The 22,689-nt window shown below is 39.1% G+C and overlaps 1 protein-coding gene across 4 annotated transcripts in view; it reads right to left on the reverse strand.

Annotated features, from left to right (window-relative positions):
* Nucleotides 1-22,689, reverse strand: part of WAPL (WAPL cohesin release factor) — a 121,129-nt gene that overhangs the window by 13,757 nt on the left and 84,683 nt on the right. For 3 of the 4 annotated variants that reach the window (XM_064662446.1, XM_064662447.1, XM_064662448.1), the window contains exons 5-9: nucleotides 12,794-12,889; nucleotides 9,855-10,007; nucleotides 9,469-9,605; nucleotides 7,378-7,489; nucleotides 2,037-2,264 (exon numbers count right to left, since the gene is read on the reverse strand). In XM_064662446.1, coding sequence (XP_064518516.1) covers nucleotides 2,037-2,264; nucleotides 7,378-7,489; nucleotides 9,469-9,605; nucleotides 9,855-10,007; nucleotides 12,794-12,889 — 726 coding nt within the window. The remainder of the gene's footprint in view (nucleotides 1-2,036; nucleotides 2,265-7,377; nucleotides 7,490-9,468; nucleotides 9,606-9,854; nucleotides 10,008-12,793; nucleotides 12,890-22,689) is intronic. The other variant, XM_064662449.1, reaches the window with a different exon arrangement.

The following is a 22,689-nucleotide window of genomic DNA, read 5'->3' on the forward strand; positions in this document are numbered from 1 at the left end:
ATGAAGTTCATTATTGTCTCAACTTACCGTTGCTACTATCTTAAAATGGAAGAGAACCTAATCATCTCATTTGGCTTGCAAATATTCTCTGAACACTATATAGTCTCTGCTTCTAGATGGTGCAGCTGGGAGGAAACCAGTTTCCATCTGTGGGGTACCACAGTATTCAGTGCATTTACAGCAACAGCTCAAAATAAATTTAAAAAATAGAGCTGTCTCAGAACCCCCCCCAAATAAAACAGCTGAAATGGATGGCCTAGGATATTATTACTCATGAACAGCTTCCTCACAAGACAGAGAGACAAAGTCCCTTTTGATATATCCTCTCCCTTTAAAACCCATGCCTAAGAAAACACAAGAACAGAATTACAGTTCATAAAAAAGCATCAGGCTAGATCAGATTATGAATATGAGAAAAGCTCAAGCAGGAGACAGTGGTCTTTGTGGCTGGATGCTTTAGCAATGAGGAACCTGTACCAGCTGTTCCATGCTTAATAAAGGGAGCTGTCTTACATTTTATAGTGCAAGAGATATCCTGGCACTGACAAACTGTGTGCTATGTGAGCTGCCTTCAGTGCCAAAACAGCACTGAAATAAGACTCTGATTATACCAATTCCTAGCTGATCACCACCTAGAGAACAAATTTCATTCTGTGTTGGTATTTTCACACTGTAAACACAAAGTGGAGAATATAATCTCAAATTCATTCTTCCTTTGCAGATTTCCAAGGTCAGAAAACTAATATGAGCCCCCTACCTGCACGTTTCATATGTTCACAGGGAACAAAAAATTGAAACTTCTAAACAATTCTCCACTGTCACCACAAACTGATTACCAAGATTAAGAATGATGTCATCAATATTAACTTCCTCACCCAAAATTCAGCTCTTGCTATTGCTACATAATACTGACTTTTCATACCAACTCAGCTATCTGTTCCACAGCCAGAATTTGGATGGAAAACCCCCAAGGTAAACCCTTCCTAAAGTGACACAAAAGTCACAGAAGCTACAAAAGAAAATGCCAGCTCAACAAGGCGTGTCATCCTTTAGTCTAACCGAATATGGAATACAATCTTGACTGCAGATTACTGGCAGGAGTTGGAACACTACTTGCACAGATAAAGCTCTAAAAGACTCCCTTCATAAACAATAAATCAGGAGCATCTCCTGTTGGGTGTATTACAAGAAAAATGGCAAAAACCTAGTAAGAATCTTGAACAGAATGTATAACAGGATGCTAAAATATTAAGATCATACCAACATTCCCTACACTGAAATATGGTGAATGCAATGACACATTAGTAGATTTTGTCATTTATGACCACTCATCTTGTCAATCTGTCAATCAATTCTTTAAATACACTCTTTTAAAAAGCCTTTGTAACTTGCCCTTTATTTTCTAAGCTAGCATCAAACCATGGCTAAATTTATTTTTAAACAAAAGCAGTTCACTCTGTTGCAGCTGAAGGTACTTTCATGAAAAGCAAGTATGTTGAGAAAGGGAAGAAAAAATTCATCCACATTTGTGGTAATCAACAGATCTGCCACCACACTTTGGGCAGGGAAAAATTAGTTTTCTGCAGGACAGATTGTTGTTTTTTTTTTTTTTAATGGGAAAACCATATTTTCAATTTAACACAAAACACTCTTATTCCCATGCACAAACCCCTATTTGCTTGTGAAAGTACATATAAAATTGAGGCAAAGAAATGGAGTCCAATAATCTAAGCATGGTCTTTAAACACATGGTTATTTAAAGTGGTACTTGTTTGTAATTGCTCCCTTAGAAGGGGCAAATGGACACTCAGAGAGCTGAAGAACACCACACCTTTATCCTACTAACAGCCTTCTAAAAAGGAAATTTCAAATTGGAAGAAGAAAATACTTGCAGTGCAGTCATGTACACATCAAAGGTAGACAAAGTGTCACAACTCCTTTGCTGGGGATACAAAATTAAAGATGATGCTCCCAAGTTCCATTTTATTAAGCATTCCACAACTGCCAAGGCTTTCCAACAAAAGCACGTTACCCACCGTGATGTTTTCGAGATCAAGATGTTTGTTGTGAACGGTTTCACACAGTCTCCGAATTTTTTCCTTAATTTTGTTCATGTCTTTTTCATTCAGCAGCTTGGCAGAAGAAGCATCTTGTTCCAATTCCAAAAGCCGTATCATCAGATCTAGACTGGCTCTGTCTAAATCCATGTTCAAGCGATCTCTGCTCAGGATGTACATCAGAGCTGCTGTACAAAGGGACAAATTCTTGGGGTGGGAGAGAAAGGAAGAAAGAGACCAGTTACTTTTTAATAATCATTCTAAGCAGACCTTTTACCATTTTTAATAAACAAGCTGAAGATTTATGAAAGAAAATGGCTGACAAGTCCCAATGTACACGAGCACTCACATGAGCACTCGCTCTTGTACAGATTCCTTCTAGCAAGTTACCAATGCTTTCTCCTAGCAAATCAAACTGAGACACAAAGCACTCGGTGTATTTACACAATCCTAGGAGAAAAGCACAGGTTTCTACTTTTGAGGGGCTCAGTGCTGCAGACAGAACAAGAAACAGAACCTCCAGTAACACAGCATTACAGAAGAGACAGATGGCAGGGGACAAAGTGAAAAAGCACAGGGTACGTGGCAAGGTGGGTGAACATTCTGGTCTGAGGGGATGAACTGATGACAGCACCAGAAAATACAGAGATCATAAAGACAGTGTCTGGGGGGGGGCAACACAAGGGGAGTGCCTGGTGACATAAATTCTGATTCTGCCAAACAGGTCTGTCAGTCAATAGTTTATCCAAACCTTTTTAGCATAAACACATTTTAGTTCCAGGGGAATTCTGCTTTTTGGAAGTAGCCAGAGCATAAACCAGCTTCCCCCCTGCCCTGTTCCCATCAGTCCTTAACATGCGAATGTTATTATCCTGACCATTCCTATCTCATACAGAATGGGTGTAAAGGGATCTCTTACTGCCTAAAGAAGATTTAAGTTTCCTTAAAGGAGGAATTAAATTTCATCTTCATGAGGATCCAGAAGGCAAAAGGAGCAGTTGACTGTCAGGAAGGGACACAGAAGACAGTGAAGAGAGAGAGAGCAAAGCTCTCCATCCCCAGTGTTGTTAAGTACAGCACTTGCACCGAGGGCACTGAGCTCCAAGTCATGGTAAAGAGAAGAATGTTCCAGGGAACCGAGTTGTGCTGGGCACAAAACTTTCAGAAACCCTTGACAATAACTGGAGGAGAGGAGAGCTGAAGTGAGTGTGAGGTATGTGTGTCCTACTGAGATCAACTCTCAAGAGCCAACAGGCTGCATGCATCCATTGCAATTGTTTCTGTATAAGGTAAATTAAAAATGGAAACAAACTAATTCTGGGATGTGAGTGTTGTACAGCTCAACAGCAAAGAGCAGTATTTCTGTGTCAGAGCTGATTAACATCTTTTTAGAGTTCAGTCAACCATCAAAGCAATCATTAACTGCTGTTTATTTGAGAAGCAAGTAATGATCATACTTGGTCATACTAAGCAGTATCAGCATTTCCAAGACACGATTAGGCAGAGGACAGTCTATCAAAAGCTATGTTAAAACTCCTTCCTGTCTGAGTCAAGGAAATCCTCAGGTGAATAAAGACTTTCATCTGACCAACTACCAAAGATGCACTTGAAGTACTGAAGGAAGGAAGCAAGAGTTTCCAAATCCACAGCTCCTTTTGTGAATACAACCTTGAGACAGAGTTGTTTAAAAAAAAATCCAACAAAATCTTAGCTGTGAACATCACTACTCCAGCCTTTTATCACATCTGTGATGCAAAGCAGAAAGCAATCTATGCGATTTATCTACACAGAGAGGGATACACTGTTCTCCCTTAATTTTTATTAACTTTCCCCAGTAAGCCTTGCAATTCTGTAATTTTAATTATAGAAATGTTTACTCTTGATTTATTTGCAGCTGGCTTATCCTGTACTAAATGTCAGGTTCCTGGAAGACTCTGGAAGACGAGGTTCTTTCAGAACGACAGTGATTAAACAGGACACAGGATTACTCCACTAACCATTGTTCAGCCAAGGTAGATCTAATAAAGCAATATCTATGAAGAACTATTTTCTAACGACCAGCATTACCTAGGTGGGTTTCTTGCTGAAAAAAAAATTTGCTTTAAGCCCCCAAAGGAGTTCCTATCAGCTAGAAACTATGCAGCAGTTAACAGAGGGAAACTGCTGAATTTATAATCTGGGTTGCCAATATTTAGGCATTTCAAAAAGTCAGAGACTGTTCTTAGATCACTACTCAGAAATGCTTTACAGACACTCCAAAGTCTGATAAGGGCAGTCACACTCATTCTGTAAAGCTCTGTACCAAGCCTGTCCAAGGTTCCCTTCTTTTCAACCCATCCAGCTTTCCATTATGCAGGGAGTAACAGTTCTCCCTCCACATCAGCTCTGCCAACACATCCCTTTAGATCTGCCTCCCAGGTTTTAAAATACTGAAACGTTTCAGAAGTGACCAAGACATGATGCAGAAGGTCTCAGGCTGCAGGACTGCTGGAAAAGCAAAAAAGGAGAGGACTAGCTCTGTGTAAGAAGAACCAGGCTCCTGCCACAGCACACACACAGGAGGGACTCGGGCCAACAGGCCTCCAAATGCTGATGTGCAACAGGAAAAGAGTGATGCTGTAAAAGTAAGGACCTTAAATGTGGATGGTGCTTATGACAGAATAAACCTGCTTTAGCTTCATGTCAGTGATATGGGTTTTCTAACGTTGGTTTCTCTTAGTCTCTGTAAGCAAGTTGGTTTCATCTTGAATGAAACAACTCTACATTTTCCTCTAATCTTCTGTATAACCACCCTGCCTGAAAGCTATTTCATGCCCTACAGGTACAATACACAGAATTCGGAGCTGAGAAGGAGGGAAAAATTGTTAGTACAACTTATTTTTGATCAGTATCCTAAGAAAACAAAGCAGTCAAAGAATCCAATCAATCCCTCCAAATCCCTCCCTTACAGATTGCAGTACAGGGGCGGTTTTTTTCAGATGAGCTTCCCCCATCCCATTCTATTCCTCAAGATGCTTAAGGCACATTCTGCTTCCAAAGAAATGTGGAGAGAAGAAAAAAATTAAAATAAATAGAATTTGCTCTAGACAGGAATTTTATGGCATATCTAACTATGGATTTGCACTCCATACTTCTACAGAATTCAGGAAAACATCCTAGTTGAACATACACTCCAGAAACAGCAGACCATTTACACCCACTCTCATCCTTGTCTTCTCTTGCTTGTTCTATTTATACTCCAGCTTGTGGGAACAGATGGTTATTTTCTAGGGTTCAGCACTACATTTAATGCACTTTTATTTTTTTTTAAGTTATTCACATGCTGAAGACATTACAAAACCACGTTTCTGTGCTTAACTACTGACAGTTATTATGAAAATATAGGTTTTATTTTCAAAATTAACAATACTTCAAAACCTTCATAGAGCATCACTGAAGAGACAAAGTCAATTAATAACTTAAGTGTAAACACAAGTCCACAAGAAAAATTTGGTGGAACAAGTAATTTTCATGTGATTATTTTTGGGCATAGCTCAGTAAGATAGCTGGTTATTTTGTTTTCCTTGCTGGTTAAAGAAATGCCAACTGCCAATCTGCAACTGCTATTTTATACTCCTTATGGAAAGTTATAGAGTCCCCTCCACCCTCAGTCTCTTCCACTGTATCAGAACACTGAATGCAGTATATGCTCATATCTGTTTCTATTAGCAATGTCACTGTGGCAGTTTTCCCATCTCCAAAACACTTGAAAGAAAAATATTAACTAAATAATTGTGCATTTTTTTCCCCTCAGTCCTTATTCATCTTAAATGGATTTGAGCCACGCATGCAAAGCCTAGTGTGATTTATTACTCTTGACTTACTTCAAACTGAGATTTAGTGGAGAAATTTTATTCATTTTGAATAGTGAAATAATGAATGAATGGAAGGGCAGCATAGAAAAACAGCATGCTTATACAGAGAAGACCATGTTGGAGCACATACTGTCAGTAGTTAGGGCACATGTATTAGCATTTATCAAGAGTAGTTTAATAAATCAGTAATTTCAAAATACTGTAAAACCTGTACCAAGAATGTACTGTAACTATATTAAAACATTAACTACAAATTTTTTTTCCCTTGACAAAAGGGAGCGTTTCATCAAATACACTGAAAATAGTGAACATAATCAATGCTTTTTGCTACTGCAGACTAATAATAGCAGGCAATTTCCTTTTGAACTGCATGTGCTGCTTCTTTGGAAAATGAAGGAATAATGGTAACTGTTAAAGGACAGCCAAAAATACACCAAGCAAGCTTGTACACTTTCCAAGGAACCGTAGCTGTCCTCTGCCCATCTCCTGCATCTCAGTGGTGGCAACTGTCCTAAATAGCGTGCCTGTACTTTATTTATTTCTAGTATCACTTGGAACTATTTTGACAGCTCACAAAATAATGAATTCATTGAACCTGCTGCCTGTGTTTTACAGTTAGCCATCGCTAATTTTTGAGGAAGATGGAAAATAAGCTATTACTTTAAATCAGTTACTGAAGACTCTACAGCTTTTCCCTCCACCCACAGTAAGATGTCAAACAGCATCTCTGAAATATCTATTTCTGTGGGTGCAAAGTTTCATTCTGCATTGTATGTCATTCTTCTAGAACTATTACAGAAAATAATAAAGCTGACTGGATATACAGATCTACTACCCATTTCCAGTGACATCTTCTATGTTCAACTTCTGTAAAAATATCTCAAGGGACACCCCACAGAGGTAACGTTGATAGGAAGGAAAATCCAAACTGCTTCAGTTTAACTCTCAGGTCATGTTATTGTAAGTAGATAAAATTCACCTTTCCTAGATTTCTCATAGAGCACTGCACACACTCAAGGCATCCCACAACTGCAATTACAGCAGTGCTCAGGAGACAGGCACAAGACATGACAAATTCCCCACAACAGCTACAGAAAAGGTGATAATTCACATACAAGCAAGTCTGGAGATGAGCACTTAGAGCCACCTTTAAATACAACAAGGAAAGATTCCTTCCAAATGTATTGTATTTGAAAGAAATCATAAACACAACAAGAAAACAATGAAAAAAAGCTTAAGAGATGCCATAAAATAGCAATCCAAAGTGCAGTCAGTTTTTTAAAAAAGCTTAAAGGATTTCTCAAAAAAAGAATTTCCAAACCCAGAAGCACATGAACAGTGGAAGAGGAATTTGTCATTGGAACACAGCTTTCTCAAATGGAGCCACTGATCCCAGATGCACACAAAATTAACACACAGTTGACAGGCATCAACTAACTGTAAGGAAATATGGAAGGTCTCCTTACCTGGTGGTGTTGGGAATCATCCAGTGTTTTGAAAACCATGGCTACCATCCCGTGTGCTCGCAGATGCATTCGGAAGCTGGGCATGGCGCACTTGGTCGCCAAGCTGATTACACTGGAGAAAATTCACTCTGGATTAGAACAACTGAAATGACCACACTTAGCAAACCAGCAGATAAACAAGTCCACAACACAGGACTGCCCAGATGCCTCAGACAAAACTCTGTTGGGATGTTTCTTCTAAAATTTATCTAAGGTAAGTTTGCAATTGGTGAACAGAGCAGTGTTTTACTCAACAGTTGCTTACCGGCACCAAACCATGTCTGCTTTATTCTAAGCCTGGCTAAAAACAGGATTTGAAAGAGCACCTTGAACTTGCTTCTTAAACAGAACAAAACAAAAAAAAAAAGGTGAAACCAATAGTTAAATTAAAACATTCATGGATTAAGCATGAAGGTCTGATTTAGAGACACACGAGAGCTTATTACAGAAATTGTAAATGTGAACTTCCACTGCTATCTGATGGTTATCTAATTGACTGACTAGTCCCACTTATTGTCTGATATTACTTTTACAGGACATTTTTTTTTATATTTATTGCTGCATTTATGAATGATGCAAATATTATAGATTTCAGAAAAAATCTGACAAAAATATTAATCAGTGACCAGCATACCAGTTCATTTCAGAAATGGAGTCTTTCCCCTGGTTTTATCAGTAAGCTGCCACTTCTAGCACAGTGAAACATGGCAACTATTAAAAATATATTGCTTTCAAATGTGCAGTAATGTGGGAGTGATTCTGCAGTCAAGTCTTCCATGGCTACTGAGGACTCTGATTGTAAGAGATGCACACAGTAAGGTGTTGAAAGAACAAGAGGCTTTTCTGTCTCCAGTCACAACAGCACCAGTGAGAGCTTACCTACCAGTTTCTCATTCTTTTATGTCTATTCCTATCCTTACACATTGATTCCCTCTGGAAAAACACTTTTCTTTTAATTTGTTAACTGAAAGAAAAGATTTTTATTGTGTTTATACAAGTTACATTCCATCACATAAATTTGGAAAATAAAGAATTCAGTTTAAGATCTTACTACGTTTGCCATATGAGCAAATTAAGAGCACTCAATATGAAAAATACCCCAAATTGTCATTATAGTAGTAATTTATATACAATACATAACATATATACAAACTGGATATCAGAGTTCTTTTTTCTATACTCCAGCAACAATATTCATTGCTAGTTTCTGAAGAACAAAGAATAAATTTTAAAATAGCCCTCTTAAAGGCATATAAAGCTTTTTCTCAACCACAGTCAAACCACAAATAAAGCATTCCCATCACCTGTCTCTGTGGGTTCAAATTTTACCTTCTCTATTATTTCAGTTTTACTGAACAGAGAGGAAAATTTACAAGTATATAAAAAAATATTATAAATGGTTATTATATTTAGCAATTTGATAATTACTTTTATGTCCAGGGAATGGACACCAATATTAATTCATAAACTTTGTCAAAGCAAGACTAACATTTTTCCCACCAACTTCACAATAATGTGTAACTTGAATATTAAGAGTGCAATGAGTAGTCTAAGACAACTGAAAGGAGCCTCCAATTAACACTGAGGTCTCTTTACTTCCAGTGTTATTTCTCAACAGAAGATAAAGAACAGGCAGCTGGATTTAAACAATAACTCAGTATTACATTAGTTCTAGATTACCATCAGCAAATTTTCCATTCTCAGGGATTTTATTTTAGAATTGAATTTTACATTAAGAACAGAAAAGACATCATACATTAGGTTGCACTAAACAAAGAAAAGTTATCAGAAAATATTGTTTTAATTTAGAGCTGGGATAACAAGTGTGTCATATGTCTCTTAAGGTACAATTTTCTATTTCATCTCCATGGTTATACTGTTTTTGATTATTCACAAGATACCATCTTGGTTATTATTTTCAGATTTTATTCTTCACAGCAGAAGTGCCAGGTAAGTGGCATTGACATTTTAAAGCATGGTCTCTTCTCTGACGAATATTTAATTCAGTATCTCTTAAATATAGGTTCAGTGTTTTATATTAAGATATCTTACCTAAGGCAACGTGTGTTTAGGGGTTGATTGCTCTTCAATCCACTTAGCAAGTACTCAATATCATCTGTGAACTCTTGATTTTCACCAAATTCCACTACATCATTGAAGTGCTTTACATGCTGAACAACAGTGTATAACTGGAAAAGACAAATATTTTGACCTAGGTAAGTTGCTCTTGGGATTGATTATAATCTTAACAAGTACAGTTTAAAAATCTATTCAGTTTTAAGTGCAAGGAAACATTAAGAAGTTAATGAAGGCCATTCAATTATTTAGATAAAAATATTATTTTTAATAGGAAAGCCAAATTTCATTTTGAGACTGTTCCTTCAGTACTTAGGATTACCAGTAATTCTTTATCTTAAAAATTTGTTAAGAATACTTACTTCTTTGTCTTCTTTCCTACATTTCAATGCAGTTACTATCTCTTGATAGGGCTGAGTAGGTATTGTCACAGTTTTTATCACTTTGGGAGGTGGTGCAGGAGCCTTAAAAACTCCATCATCTTTATGAATTGCCTCCTTTGAAGATAGCCTTACCTATTAATAAGAAAGTGCTAAAATGGGCAGATGTTTTGAGCACGTAAACATACACTAAAACATCAGGAAACAGTACAGGTGTGCAATTGTCAAACTCACATTTTGGGACTATTTAGTCCTTGCCTTACACTACCAAGATGTACCTAAGCTGTGGGATAATGTACCTATGCTTAAATTAAAAAAAAAAAAAAACAACAACAAAACCAAAAAACATTTCTAAGGATCAAGAAAGCTCCAGTAGAATTCTGAAACTAAAAAAAAATAATACGACAAAAAAAAGTCTTTTATACTCGTTCCTTAAGCTTTAGGGTAAGTAAACCAACCAAATTCAGTGTTTAAAACCAGTTAAAGTTTGTAGCACCATAAAAAGTGCCCCACAGAGAAGTGAGAGGCACGGTGCATGCCTCAAACAGGTACTGCATGCTCTTGTAAATTCATGGTATTCTCTGTACACGAGCCTTATTCCTGCTGTTAACTACTTTAGGAACAACACATCAGAGCACAAAATACAGCAAAACCTGTTCTCAACTTACAACAGGCAGGAGAGAACTTGATGTTAGGTCTAGAATAACTACTGCCAGGTTTCCAGACATCTCAGGCAAGTATTACAGGTTTCTCCTCAACCTACTTTGCTGTATTAGTTTGAGGCTACTATAAGCTTAAGTGTCAGCTTATCTTCAGATTACTACTTTGGCACAAATTCAGATATGAAGACAAGCTACAGAAAACAAGGCATCCAGGAAACAGACCTCCAAATGCCAAATTCTAAACGTAGTGCCAATGCCAGTGGTCATTTACTTACCCTCAGTCTTTCAGTAACATCATGCACTTAGTTTCCTTACACAGAAAAATGAGAATATTTTTAATGTGTGGCTGAAAAAATAGAATTAATATGCAGGCATAGAGGAGGCATGAACTGTTACTCTCTCCAGAGGGCAGCTGAAGAGGAAGCCTTCTTGTCCATTGTACATTGACAGTTAAAAATAAAACATAAGCCAAAACAAGCTGCTCTATTAATGGAGTATTCTTTACATTCTGCCTCTGTCAATGTGTGGCATTTCAGTATTCACTCACTTAGGCAACGTGGCAAAATGCTAATAAACCACCCTGAAAAGCTGGTTTAGAGCACATACTGGAGGACTCTGATCTTATCAGTCTGTGAACACATGAGATCCACTGAAGTATCTCATCCAAGTCTTGGTCAATGGCTGCCCCTTCAAAGCCAGTTCCAAGGGAGCTTGGAGAGGCCATAAGAGAGGTTACTTGGCATAAGCAGTTGGCATGCTGTGGGTTTCTCACCATAAACCTGAGACAAATTTATCCCAATCTTCAGGTAACAAATTTATAAAGAAATTAAAGAGGCAAGATCATCTGCACAGGAATTACCAGTGAATATCTGGATTAAGGCTCATTTACCTTGCAATTTTTAACCCATGTAATTTACACACACGTAAATCAAGGTTAAAAAGCGACTGAAGTAACTCCAGATGTACATCTTAACATGAGGAGCAGATACAAATTCCCCTAACTGGTTTGTTCAGCCAAACCTCTGCCATATTCCTGAATTAATATTTTGATGGTTCCAGTTACAAAGGAGAAGTCTGAGAGAAGACAGAAGTGCCTGTCTGAATGAATGATCCAGACATTTTCCTAGCTTGAAGTTATATTCAAAGTCTGTCTGGGAAGACTCAAAGTCTGCCTTTAAGTCAGTTATCAGAGTACTACACAAAAATCAGTATCAATACAAAGATTCAGCAAGCAACAAAAACTTCAGTTCAAATGTACATAATTTAAATTGAGAAAGGGGTTTAGGAAAACCCTAGGGCTGAAATTTCTGCTCTGTCCTCAAACTCTAGTAGAAACTGTTATTTTCAAATGAGTCATCTGCATTTTCCAGGCAGTGCAGTTAGCACCCAAGGAAGGCTGTTCAGAGTACTGTGAGGAGGCAACTAAAACCCACCACAAACCCAAGAGGCAGTATCAGAACACCATACACAGAGGTAGAATTTAAAAAAAAGAGAAAAAAACATCAACAGAAAGAAAAAAAACCAAAAACCTCACCACAAACTGGTGACAAAAACAAAAGCTGAAGACTTGTTGCAGCAAAAAAAATCTACTTTCTGATTTTCTGTTCTCAGGCAAGTACTGCCAGAAAGGCACCAAATGAAATGAAGTTTATGACAACATACAATGCTCTCTTAGCAGAATCAGTAACAATTTCTACATGCAGAAGCCCAAGACCCTGAATTCTCAGGGTCTCAAAAGAGTTAAAAAACAATTACTTTGAGCCTCAAAACAATCACTGACTTTTGAACAAACAACTTCTAGAAGGGTTCTCACCTCTTGTCTATTTTTTGTACACATGCTTATATCCAATCTGTTCATATTAGCATAGCTGACTGTACACAGAAAATGTTCTTTCTTTCACAGTATCTAAAGCCTCAAGTCAGCAACTGCCATCACTCCATTAGAAAGGAAAAAGAAATTAACTCTCCTTTTAAGTTTCTCCTTTTTGATCTGCAATTTGCTGATTTCTGTGGTCATAACTTGCAGTATTTTTTGGTAACTGTATGTTGAAGGGATGTGGAAGATCACATTCTACAATATTTTCAATGACAATGTCTTTTCTAGCAAACACCCAATGGCTCACATCACAAAGTGGACTTCATTCTGAATTACTGTGACATTACCAGACACTAAGAACTTATTTTTTTAAAGAAAATATAAATCAGTGAATCTTAAAAGGAGACTTAGTAAACTTGAGAAAAAAACAACAGTCTACTTACTGGGACACTGGGAGTTTTCAGAGCTGGTGGTGCTGGCAGAGCCTCTGATTCTGGCTGGTTCCAGTGTCTAGCATTATACACAGCTTTTGTGGGAGACTAAAAGAGAAAAATAAAAGTTATTTTTTAAGTAAATTTCCAGTAGTCACTATATATTTCATAAACTACTGTAGCAATAATGTAGCCCAACAAGGAAAATTAGCTTCATTTTTCCCTTTCTGTATTCCTAGCAACACAAGTTCTCAACATCATATATATATATATCAGAAAACGAGACAGATTGTGAAGCGTCTGATGGTTTGAAAGACATACAGACCCACCCAAATGGCAAAAGACATGATATGTACATATTTAAAGAATTTTTCAGTTGTTTAATCTTTAAAATTTATTCAAAGGCAAAAGGTCTGCAACCTTCCTATAGACAAAAACAGACAGCTCTGGGGGAAAAAACACATGCTAGCAAACATTATGTCAGTAGAAATATGACTAGTTTAGAATCAAAATGCAGAACTGATACAGACTTTGATGCTCTGAGGAATAGAAACATCCAAATGAAATGCCTTAATCCATATTAATAAATTAAGAAGCCTTTTCTTTTTGTCTTGCTGAAAAATGTGTCAAGGCAAATCTAAATGCATCAACATTTACTGTCCTTGAATTTCTGGGAAACATAATATAATTCTTAGAGAAAGCAAAGCCAGACTATATTTCTAGCATTTGAGTTTATCAATTTATTTGCATAACAATACTGCAGACTAACACACCACTGCAATTTTCGCAATTTCCCCACATGCCACATATGGAATAAACTGTATTATCATCTGTCTCCTCACAGCACTTACACAGCACTTAAACGGGGAAAAGTCATTTCAAAAAAAAAAAAAAAAAAAGAAGTTAGGCAATAAAAATATTTTTCTGTCAAAATATAATGTTTCAACTCTTTAACCCAAATAGAGCCCCCGGAGGGGCTGTGTGAGGTGAGCCCAGCAGCAGCAGCCAGGGACTGAAGCCACTTCGGGAAGTGTAACAAGGTTCTGGCAGGTCAACAGCTACAAAGCAGATTTTGTAAGTCAAGGGTTTCTGTATTACTGTAGAGTACAACTCTACTGTGCTGCATCCTTCCATTCTCCACAAGAGAAAGCCCTGACTAACAAAATTTCAAGGAATATAAGCAGAATGAAAACCTCCACGAGGTTTGTCAGCAGAATGAAAATCGCTATGAGTTTCAGGGCCTGAAAGACCTGTCAAGCACTAAATCATTTGAGTTTCCAGACAAGAGAAAAGCCTCTTTCCCTCCTAGAGTGTGCTCTGACATGGTCAGGAGAAACAACTTCGATGGATGGTTAAATTATGTTTTTAAAGCAGTGCTCATTGACCATTCCGCAACACACATACAGTAGTTATTAAGCTTCATCAATTTTTCCAAGGCAGCTCTTTTAAACAATATATATTCAGCTAAAAAAGTTATACTGAGAAACCAGGTTCATGTTCATGCTACTACAGTTACAAGAGGACATCTGGGCCCACAAACAGGAAGACTGTGCCACATAGATGCTTATTTGAAAAAAGTTAACCAAAATAAAAATGGTTAAGAAGTTAACTATTTTCTCCTATATGCTTCAGAGCAGCAAATTTTTACCCACAATCTGACTCAGGGTCTGCAATGAACAAAGGAAGGGCAACTTAGGAACAAAGATGGTTTTTTTAATGAAGAAAGATGCAAGTTTCACAGATGTCTGTCATGGAAAAGAACCACTGAGTATTTCTTAGATGCTTTTTTTCCCTTGAATTACTCACAACTGTTCCACAGTTTATCTCAGTGTATATTTAACATTGGGAAGAGAGGGTGTAAGTTTCTGGGTGCCCTGTCCTGGTATATGGGATAGTTCAAGGAAATAACACACTCTGTCCAGTAACCTGCATGGACGTTGAGCACATCATAGAATCAGAGACTAGGTTGGATTGGAAAGGACCTTAAAGATCCTCTAATTCCAAACCCCCTGCCATGGGCAGAGATACCTTCTCTCTTGCAGTGTGATGCCATTATTCCTTGTCCTGTTTCTACATGTGCTTATAAAAATGCCCTCTCCAGTTTTCTTGTAGGCCCCTTTAGGTACAGGAAAGGTGCTCTAAGGTCTCCTCAGAGCCTTCTCCAGGCTCAACAACCACAGCACTCTCAGCCATCTTCATATTTGAGCTATCCCAGCCCTCTCATCATCTTTGTGACCTCCTCTGGACTGATTCCTACAGATCCTTATGCTGGGGGCCCCAGAGCTGGATGCAGTGCTCCAGGTGGGGTCTCATGACAGTGGAGGAGAGGGGGAGAATCCCCTCCCTCGATCTGCTGGTCACACTTTTGATGCAGCCCAGGACACAAGTGGCTTTCTGGGCTGCAAGTGCACATTGCCAGCTCATGTCAAGCTTCCCAAGTTGTTCTCCTCAGGGCTGCTCCCAATCCATTTTCCATCCAGCCTCTATATTTAATATCAGTTTCAGCTGATGCGTAATAATTCTTAATCTTGCAGGGAAGCTGAACTGCTACAACTCTGACAGCAGTGTACTGCATTACAGCTGCCAGAAGTCCTGTTAGCATAGGATATTCTCTATTAGTAGTCCCAAATCTCACTTATAGTCTCAAATAGTATTCTATCCCTGTTTAGGGATACTAATATATTAATATTCCTGAATTTCCTGTCTGGGAGCACCATGCTGCACAGAAGCTTTTCAGGTCCCTGCAACAGCAGTGTCAGGCTCAGCACACCCAGGATGAGATGCTGAAGGGAGATGTAACCCACACAACAGGATCCTACATCTGTGCCATTCTTTTAGCTTCATGCAGCAACAATGGGGCACAGACCCACACAGGCTCGGCTGCAGGACTTTTATGAAGTTCTGGGGAAAAGCACGCCATGCTTGGGACACAAAGCCTCTGCCTGCACATTCCTTGGCCTTCAGACCTTGTGCTCCACGAGGAGCCAAACACAATCCCTGCAGGCACAGGGGCAGCAGAGTCACACTGGCATGGGAGCTTGTCTTAGCAAGGCAGCAGCTGGGACAGGCCCTCGCTGAGCAGGCAGCAGCAGCACCTGCAACCTCGGCCTTTCCAAGCTGAGCACCTCTGCTGCACACAGAGAGGAGGCACAGCCCCAGAAAGCGAGGCCAGTGCTCTGGTCTGGAGTAAGAACAAAGCACACAGACAGCTGGGCCAGGGCAATCAAAAGGTCCACAAAGCATCAGGGTGTTTTCTTCAGCAGAGAGCAACAGCTGATGCGTAGGAAAGAGTTCAACAGGGCAAACAGATAAAACCAAATTCTTTCTAAATACTCTGGGCTCAGAGGCTTCCAAAGATGGCATGCTTTTTATTTAACAGTCAAAAATGGGCTTTTCTTCCCTGGTTTTCCTTAATCCCTTACTGAACCAAAAGCTAGGGCATCCCAAAGTGGTTTGTGACATGGCACTTTACAGCTTGCTTAAGCATTAGCAGTGCAATATAGAAAAAAAAGCCACATTTTATGTAAGAAAACGAATAATGCCACCAATAAATGCTTGCTCTGAGAAACAAGGACATCTTCATTTAATAGCTCTCTTGTAACAGAATCAAAGTGTATCTGGAAATAGTAATAATTTAAAACCTCAAGTACCTATGGTTTTAGTTAGTTTAGTTAGTTTTAGCCACCATCCCTTGTCGTATCTTCCACTTTTAGATCAGAATTGATCTAAAAAAGTGATTAGGCCTGTGATTCCATGCCTTCCCAGTAATATTTCCTTAGACAGCAGACAGTGCTCCCCAGCATCCCTACCTACTGGTGTCTGGTCAGTCTCACACTGCCTGCACACAGCTCTACCTCCAAACACCCCTGCAAAAATCCAACACTGCTTTCCAAAGAAATATGTTCTAATCAGTTCTAACACATTATGCAGAGACTTTGGAGCCTCTCTTACTACTCACATGGACTTTGACATGGCAAATACATCCCTGCTTTACAGTCACTGCTTAAAGTAACCTTCACATTGTCCCTTGCAACACAACATTCAAGATGAATTTCTCAAACTGCAAAGAAACTGTGCCAATACTGATCGACCAGTGAGCACTGTGTAGACCTGCTCTGGATTACTGTGTGACAGAACTGAAGGCAGGAAAGGCATCAAAGACCACACGAATGCTAGTGAAGAAAAACTTTTCAGAAGTGCTTGATCACAAAAGCAAAGGGGTTGGTTGGTTGGTTGGTTTGGTTTCGGTGGTGATTTTTTATGGCAACTGAAATGCTTGTGATAACAAGCTTCCCTGAAGAAGCAACACTGTTATTTAAGCAGCAGTGATTTAAAAAACTGACTTTCTCTTAAAGACAAGAACCTTGCAATTATTCAAATAATGCAGACTTTTCTTTAATAAGTCTTTCTCTCAAGATTAACTTAGAATAGAGGCAAGCTGAAGTACATCACTCCTTTGAATTCTGTGTTCTTAAGGCAAATAAGTTCTGCAATATTAATCAGCTTTAAGAGCTTCTGCTGAATAGCAGAAGAGTTTCCTTTTTCATATGTATAGCACTGACAGCTGCTTACACAGAGATACATGTCTGAAGGAGTGCAAATATTCCAGGGAGGGTATAAAGCATATGGTACTGTGGGACTCTGCATGTGGTTCTTTGGGGGTGAGTGGAGATGCAAACCCAGAACTAATGCCAGGGATTTCACAAAATGCACAGAGCTGTCACTTTTATAAGATCATCTCCAAATGGCATCAACTATGGGTCATGCTTAACCTCCCATCCCTGAAAGCCTCAAAGCTGAAATTTTCAAAAGCTGGCACTCTGCACATACTGATGCAGCACTGCCTGCCATTCATAGATGTAAGAATAGCAGAAAATAAGAGCCAGGGATATGAGTCACACAGAAAATACGAGCAAAACGAGAAAGACAGCATCTATCAGCAGGCAAGAATGCTTTCCAAGGTAGAAGACAATGGCAAAAGAAAACCCAAGAATATTTTTAACAGATATCCTGATAAATGCATTATTTATATCTCAAGTGCATTCAGTAACACTGTATGCCAGATGCTTGTCAAAACTACAAGTTCTAAAAAAAATCCAATAAAGGAAATATATGATTTACCACTCAGTATTCATAATCATTAAGAGTACTACCCTGTCCTGCATGACTCACTCTGAATAGGAAAAAGGTAACAAGCATGTTTTGCTGCACAGACCTGTTCATAATGGGTTGTTTCTTTGAACAGTGAGAGGAATGAACATCATTCAGAGCAATGAAAGAGAAATCACACTTCCAAACAGGAAGATGGAGTATCAATTCAGCACAGGCTGAGCCATGTGTATAGAACAGGTAAAAAAAAGTTAATTTAGGTTCCAGTAAGATAATGGTTTCCAACAGCAGTTCAAAGCCAGAAGCAAACCAAGACCAAGCCATTTTTCCAGTGTTCAAAATGTGAACCAAATCTCCATTACTTGGATCACAGTAGCAGATTAGTGCCAATAAGCCACCTCTTGGTGCCATGGATCATTTAACTGTGAGCTGCTACACCATTTAAACACAAACCACACTATGCACACACACATAGCCAGACAACTACAAGCTGTTAGTCAGACAAGGTGGAAGAGTATCAGCAGCAAACACAACGAGCAGAGGAAAAAAATGTCAGTGCAGCTTTTCTTGCATCAAACTCGTGAAGAACTGCAAAACCTTTTTTCTTCCTTGAAGCTCAAAAGGAGGCCCACAGGGCACAAGACAATGGATCAAACACCCAAGTGAAATACGGAAACTGAACTTGGAGAAACAGGACGGTTTGATAAACATGAGATTAATTCTCTAGCAGAAATAACTGATGGTGTTCTGTATGCTGCTTGCACTGAGTGTACTCAAACCTGCTCAGCTCAGAAGCAAAGGCCATGTGGTTATGGTCATTAACTCGGCCTGAAACCTATGTCAAGACTAATTGAAAGGGACAGGGTATCATAGTTAAGACATATCAGCACAATACTGGACACATAATGCTTCAGTCAAGAGAAAAGAAAAACCTGCATTCACCTGCAAGAAACTGCACTGACAAAAACACATCTAGTACAAATCATTCAGACAAAATTCCTGCCCTCTTGGTTGCTAAAGGCAGAGAGACACTGCAGACACAGACACCCATGTCCCCTACACCTCCCCCCCCCCCGTTAATTGTAATCTACCCAAAGTGTATCAATCTCCTAAGAGCAAAGCCTTACAAAACTGTAACTGCAATGAAATTCCAGAGGGCACACAGCTGGGGTGTGCATACACCCACATAAGGTTTTCCATTTGGATCAGTAGAACACTGTCCAAATAAATCTCTCAGATGTCCTCAGTTGCAACACTGGGGTTTGCATCAGGGGCTGAGTTCACTTACCTGATTCCTCCCCGGTGCAACCAAACTTCAGATGCTCCTCCAGAGAGCACCTATCTCATGGCAGCTGCCACTGGGCATTGCCTAAACCAGGTCAAAATAAAGCTAACTTAAAGTAAAAACTTTGAAATGTGTATAATGAGGACACTGGGCCCTCAACCATTTCCCCCTCAAGGCGTGCTCATGTTGCATTGTGCAATTCTCTCTGGTACATCAAGTCACAGACAGAGCTGAGTGAACCAACCATGCTCACACAGAACACAGGAGCTGGGAAGACAATTTTGCATATTCATCTGCATATAAATTAAGCTTCCTCTGGCAAATGAAACTGGTATATTTTAATCTCTTTGAGTGTTTTTCCCATCTGAGAACTTCCTACAGGACTGAGGCCTTGTGCAATGTAACATTTATCCTACTCAGCTATCCTGATTGCCAAATTACTAAAACACTGAGTTAATTACTGGGAACTACAAAACTGGGGGGGTGGGGGGCATGTGTGTGCAGGGAATGTGAGGATGCAAGAGAGAATTTAGTCTCAAAAATATTTTAATGCATCTTTGCTTCTTGCCTAAGAGCTAATGCCAGTAGGAGCTGAAAGTATAAAACACCGAGTTTCCACTGTGACATTAAAGTTTTTCCATTCAACTTGATTTTTCTACTTCTCGAAAAGCCTAAGTACACATGGGGGGAGAAGGATTTCCACACTTATTTTTCATTTTTTCCTCTTGTCTCTGCGAGGACTAAGCCTGTTACCACTGTGTTGCCCTTTGCATCCCCACCTTCTCAGACCAAGCTGGTAACAACTCTGTTGGCACTGCAGAGAAGAGATGCAGCTCCAAGAATGTTCCTACCACAGTTCTACCCAACAGCTGCATATGGAGGACACCCGAGGAAGCAGTTTTGCCAGGCTGAAGGATCTCAGCTCAGCATCTACCAGAACACATCCTGTTCCCCACTGTTTAACAAGAAGGAGTGGGAAGAAAACAATTTTGATCAGAATCAAATGATTACCTTGAAGTTAGGAGACCAACTCCTGGCATTTGCTTTCATTCTGAAATGGTTTCAAGGTGCTACGTCCCAATTGAATTCAGTAAAATTACAGTGGCTACCTCACTCTTCAATTTAGGTGACTAATCTAAAAACCTGCCAGTCCTCATTAGTATCCTGCTTACTAGCTGAAACATGAAGAATTTCTTTTGGTCTATTTACATTAAGAATAATAGTAAAAAAATGCCTACATGGTAAGCATTTGGAATAGTATCAATATGAAGTTGTATTTTTTAACAAATCAACTATTTGATAAACAGATTTATTCTTACCTTTTGTCATATTTTATCCTTTCCTAAAATTGATTTTTATTCCAGCATCATAAAAGTTGCTTACAACACACAAGCTGTTTATAATTGGCTGGCACTTAGAACAGCTCATCTCTCGTGCATCATTCCAACAAACAGTATTTGTACAAAAAACCCACAAAACCCACTTCAATTCAGGACTGGGCAAACGATCTGCCAGAAGCACCAACCAGCAAATGAAAGGAATGTACTGCAGAGGCAGCAACATGCAGTCACAGGTTGTCAGCTCTGCTGACGGACCGAGCGCGGGCTCAGCGCTGACCTGACACCAGGGGAGACTGCCCAGGGTATTTCCATTGTCCACACTCAGCTCCACTCCTCAGCAGAGTCAAAACAGCACACACCAACTAATAATCCTTCCTGTTAAAAACATGCAATTTTGACTTTCTAAATTAGGATGTAAATAGCAGCTCAATATGCTTAATTATCAGCAGTTTAATATCGCTGATAAAAATGCTTAATTACAGCTGTTCGTCCTTACGGTAGGACACTCTTTTCCTAAAGGTTATGCAAGATGAAGACAAGCAGTTCTTTTTCAAATTAGTTCTGGCCAGTCTACACTGATCCTACCATTAAATTATAAAAAGGGCTATGACTGATAGAGGAACACTTCAGAATCATGACTCCATTCCTGCTTTCTCAGGACTATTTACTTAAAATAAGCTATGAAAAAATAATTAAGCAAAACCACACAGGGTTGTGCACTTAGGAGGGACTAATCTTCACGTACTTTAAATCTATAAAGACAAAAAAAACCCAAAGAAAAGTCTTTAAAAATTTAATTCAGGGAACTGCTGATTCATTTGCAGGCCAGCAGAAAGAAATGTTACTTGCAGGATGCCTTTGATAAACATCTACTGTAAAGTATAACACAAGCTAAGTGGAAAACTACAGACCACAGCTCAGCCTAGTTGCTGTCCCCTCCCACACACACGTCAGTGCCACATTAGCCCTCAGACCAGGCAGCCAACCCAGGGCCAGGCATGGGGTTGTACTTCTTCAGTTTCAAAACACCTCCAAAGATCAGGTATAAGCATTTCATCTTGAACTTCTAGTTAACTCGACACAGCATTTGTTTTGACCCGGTATTTATAGTTCCTTCCAGTCAGCAGTGGAAAAAGGTCCCATCAACCTGTAAAAGACCTCACTGGTTATACCCGTAACACATGGTTACTGCATGCACGCCTGCACTGCTGCAAATCCTCTGAGGAACAACAGCATCACAGGCCAGCTTTATTTTCAAGTATTGATAGTTTCTCACAGTGCCTAAAATTCATAACAGGAGTATGGAAACTCAAAGAAAATAACCTACTCATGGAAAAAAACCTGCCTATAGGACAAGAAAGATGCAATTAAGTAACAAACTATGGACTAGTTGCAGATCAGACAGAAGTCACACAAAAGGAAAAAAAAAATTTCTCCTCTTTCAGCATTTGGTAACTGGAAATAAGTGCTCTTTACAGAGTAGTGATTTAACATTTGCTTCCAACTGACCTGTCTAAAAACAGCACTTGGAAATCTTGCACATATTTCTGTACTTTGCTGGGTACAGAAGTTATTCTTAAAACATTAATAAAACATGAAAAGCAATAAATAGTTACAGGGTTATGACTAGACCAAGTTTTTATCTTGGATACCGAGTTAGCAGCAGTCTGTTGGCTAAGCCATGTCTGAATTCAGCAGTGATTTCATTCATGTATTCGACACTGCTGTCATGACTAACTCTACCAATGTCACTTGATCAAAGCACTGCACGTAATCCTGCTAACGCCGCCTGTGTTCAGTGAGCATTTCTCAGTTGCAGTGTTGACTTAACCAGGTTAAGACGACTTAATCTCTCTTCTTGGGTTCCTCAACTGAGTAGATACAATTGTTAACAGTCTCCCAGTGAACTGGACTGAGATTTATGTTACACGTTTCCTTTTTAAGTGAATTATTTCTATAGTAATTCACAACGTTGGGAAACTCAAGGAGCAGGAAAACAGGAACGAGCAGGTGGTGCAAAATGAGAGCAAAAGCAGCATAACCAAATGCTTCTGTCAGTATTTTTATTGTTTTAAGCAAAACCAGCCCATATAGCAGATGGGGTTTTGTTAGGCTTGGGGTTGGGGGTTTTTTTTGTTGTTGTTTTTTAATGAATAATCCAAGAAGATCTCAGC

The sequence above is a fragment of the Pseudopipra pipra genome, chromosome 8, assembly GCF_036250125.1.
Source record: "Pseudopipra pipra isolate bDixPip1 chromosome 8, bDixPip1.hap1, whole genome shotgun sequence".
NCBI classification, from domain to species: Eukaryota; Metazoa; Chordata; class Aves; order Passeriformes; family Pipridae; genus Pseudopipra; species Pseudopipra pipra.